General features: G+C 39.6%; 1 protein-coding gene across 1 annotated transcript in view; it reads right to left on the reverse strand.

Moving 5' to 3' along the window:
- The window catches only part of LOC130587778 (ras-related protein Rab-4B-like), a gene marked incomplete at its 3' end in the record, with an annotated part of 9284 nt that extends 7333 nt beyond the window's left edge, over window positions 1-1951 (reverse strand). The window contains exons 1-2 of the mRNA XM_057388748.1: window positions 1780-1951; window positions 478-585 (exon numbers count right to left, since the gene is read on the reverse strand). Of these exons, the coding sequence (XP_057244731.1) occupies window positions 478-585; window positions 1780-1915 (244 nt within the window). The remainder of the gene's footprint in view (window positions 1-477; window positions 586-1779) is intronic.
- Between the last annotated feature and the right edge of the window lie 824 nt (window positions 1952-2775).

Genomic DNA, 2775 nt, shown 5'->3' on the forward strand with positions numbered 1-2775 from the left:
TAAAATTTCCAAAATTTAAAAAAAAACCAAAAAAAATTGGGTTTAAAATGGGGATTTTAGGGGAAAATGGGGAAAAAAATGGGAAAAATGGGGAAAAATGACCCAAAATGGCCCAAAATTCCTAAAAATTCCAAGAATTCCCAGAATTCCCAAATAATTTCCAAAAATTCCTGAAATTAAAAAAAACCCGGTGAAAAATGGGTGGAAAATGGGGATTTTTAAGGAAAAAAAAGCTAAAATTGCCTTTAAAATGCCCCCAAAAATTCCAAAAAAATTCCGAAAAATTCCCAAACCCTCGAAATTCCCAAAATCACCCAAAAATCCCCAAATTTCCCAAAATTCCAATTTAAAAAATATCCAAAAAAATCGAAAAAAATTCAAAAAAAATCTAAAAAATGCCTTAAAAACACCCAAAAAAATTCAAAAAAAATTCTGAAAAATTCCCGAAGCCCCAGAATTCCCAAAATTCCCAAATTTTCCCAAAATTCCCGAATTTTCCCGTACATTTGCTCTCGATGAAGTGGTGCAGGAGGCAGGATTTGCCGGTGCCGGCGCTGCCGATCACCAGGAACTTGAAGAGGAAATCTGGGGAGGAGAAAAAAATTCCCAAAATTCCTAAAAAATTCCCAAAAAATTGAAAAATACTAAAGAAAATTAAAGAATTCCCCCAAAATCCCAAAATTCCCTCCAAAAAAATTCCCAAAATTTTAAAATAAACCCTTTAAAAACCTCAAAATTTAAAAAAATCCCCCCAAAGATTTCAAAAAATTAAAGGATTCCCAAAAATTCCTAAAATTCCCGCCAAAAAATTCTGAAATTAAAAAAGAAATCAAAAATTCCCAAAATTCCCAAAAAAATCCCATAAAACCCCACAAAATTCCCCAAAAAATCCCCAAAATTCCCTTTAGAAACCCCAAGAGTTAAAAAAAGTCCCAAAAAACCAAAAATTCCCAAAAAAACCCCGAGAATTCCCAAAAAACCCCCAAAATTCCCAAAATTCCCCTTTAAAACCCCAAAATCACTGCAAAATCCCCTTAAAAATCCCCAAAAATTTCATTTAAAGACCCCAAACCCCCCAAATTTACCCCAAGACACCAAAAATTCCCAAAAAACCCCAAAATTCCCAAGAAAATCCCCAAAAATTCCCAAAAATCCCCAATAGATCCCAAAATTCCCAATAAAGAACCCCAAATTCCGTTAAAAAACCCCACAAATTTCATTTAAAACCCCCAAATTTTAATTTAAAGGAACCCAAACCCCTCAAAATCCTCCCAAGATTCCCAAAATTCCCAAAAAAACCCAAAATTCCCCAAATTCCCCATAAAAACCCTAAAAATTTCATTGAAAAGCCCCAAAGACCTCCCAGGATTCCCACAAATCCCAAAATTCCCAAAAAATCCCCAAAAATCCCCAAAAAATCCCCAATAGATCCAAAAAAAACCCCAAAATTCCATTAAAAAACCCCAAAATTTCATTTTAAAACCCCCAAATTTTTATTTAAAGGAACCCAAATTCCCCAAATTTAACCCGAGACCCCAAAAATTCCCAAGAAACCCCCAAAATTCCCAAAAAAACCCCAAAATTCCCAAAAACCTCAAAAAAAATCCCAAAAAAACCCCCAAAATTCCCCTTAAAAACACCAAAAACCCCCAAAAATCCCCTTAAAAAAACCCCAAATTTTAATTTAAAAGCCCCAAACCCCTCCCAGGGTTCCCAAAAACCCCAAAATTCCCAAAAAAAACCCCACAAATTCCCAAACCCCCCCCCCCCCGTTCCCACCGTAGGTTTCGGACATGTTGGATCCGTGCCCAAAACAAAGATGGCGGCGCCCATAACGAGCGACTTCCGGTTCCGGTGCACATGCGCGGGTCGGGGTTTGCCAGTAGTTGGGCGTGGTTAAGGGCGGGGATTCCATATATGGTAAAAAGGGGGCGTGGCCAAAGGCGGCGCGCGGTTTACCGAAAATCCCCTTAAAATAACCCCGAAAATTTCATTTAAAAGCCCCAAACCCCTCCCGGAATTCCCAAAAACCCCAAAATTCTCAAAAGAAACCCAAAAAACCCCCAAAAATTCCCAAAAAAACCCCAAAATTCCCCTTAAAAATTCCCAAATTTCCACTTTAAAACCCCAAAATCAACAAAAATCCCCCCAAAAAAACCCCAAAAAATCCATTTAAAGACCCCAAACCCCTCCCGGGATTCCCCAAAATCCCAAAATTCCCCAAAAATACCCAAAAATTCCAAAAATCCCCCAAAAATTTCCCCAAAAAAACCCCAAAACTCCCGTGCCCAAAACAAAGATGGCGGCGCCCATATCGAGCGACTTCCGGTTCCGGTGCGCATGTGCGCGTCGGGGTCTGCCAGTAGTTGGGCGTGGTTTAGCGCGCTGGTTCCATATATGGTAAAAAGGGGGCGTGGTTTGGGGCGGGGCGGGGTTTCCGTGAGGGGAAAGGGGCGGGGTTTAGAAGGGGGCGTGGCCAAAGGCGGCGCGCGGGGCTGAAAGAGCCCAAAATCGGCGGAAAATGACCCAAAATGGGGTAAAATTGTAATAAAAATGAACAAAATGGGCTTAAAAACAATTTTTTGGGGAAAAATGGGGATTTGGGGGGGAGAAAAGGGGAATTTTTGGGAAAAAAAGGGATTTTTGGGGACAAATGGAGATTTTGGGGATAAAAATGGGGAGTTTGGGAATAAAAATGGGATTTTTTGGGGAAAAAAGGGAATTTTGGGTCCAAAATGGGGATTTTGGGGCAAAAACCTGGAATTTTGGGGAAAA

Source organism: Malurus melanocephalus, unplaced genomic scaffold (genome assembly GCF_030028575.1).
Source record: "Malurus melanocephalus ecotype Western Australia unplaced genomic scaffold, MMel_1.1 scaffold_2431, whole genome shotgun sequence".
NCBI lineage: Eukaryota > Metazoa > Chordata > Aves > Passeriformes > Maluridae > Malurus > Malurus melanocephalus.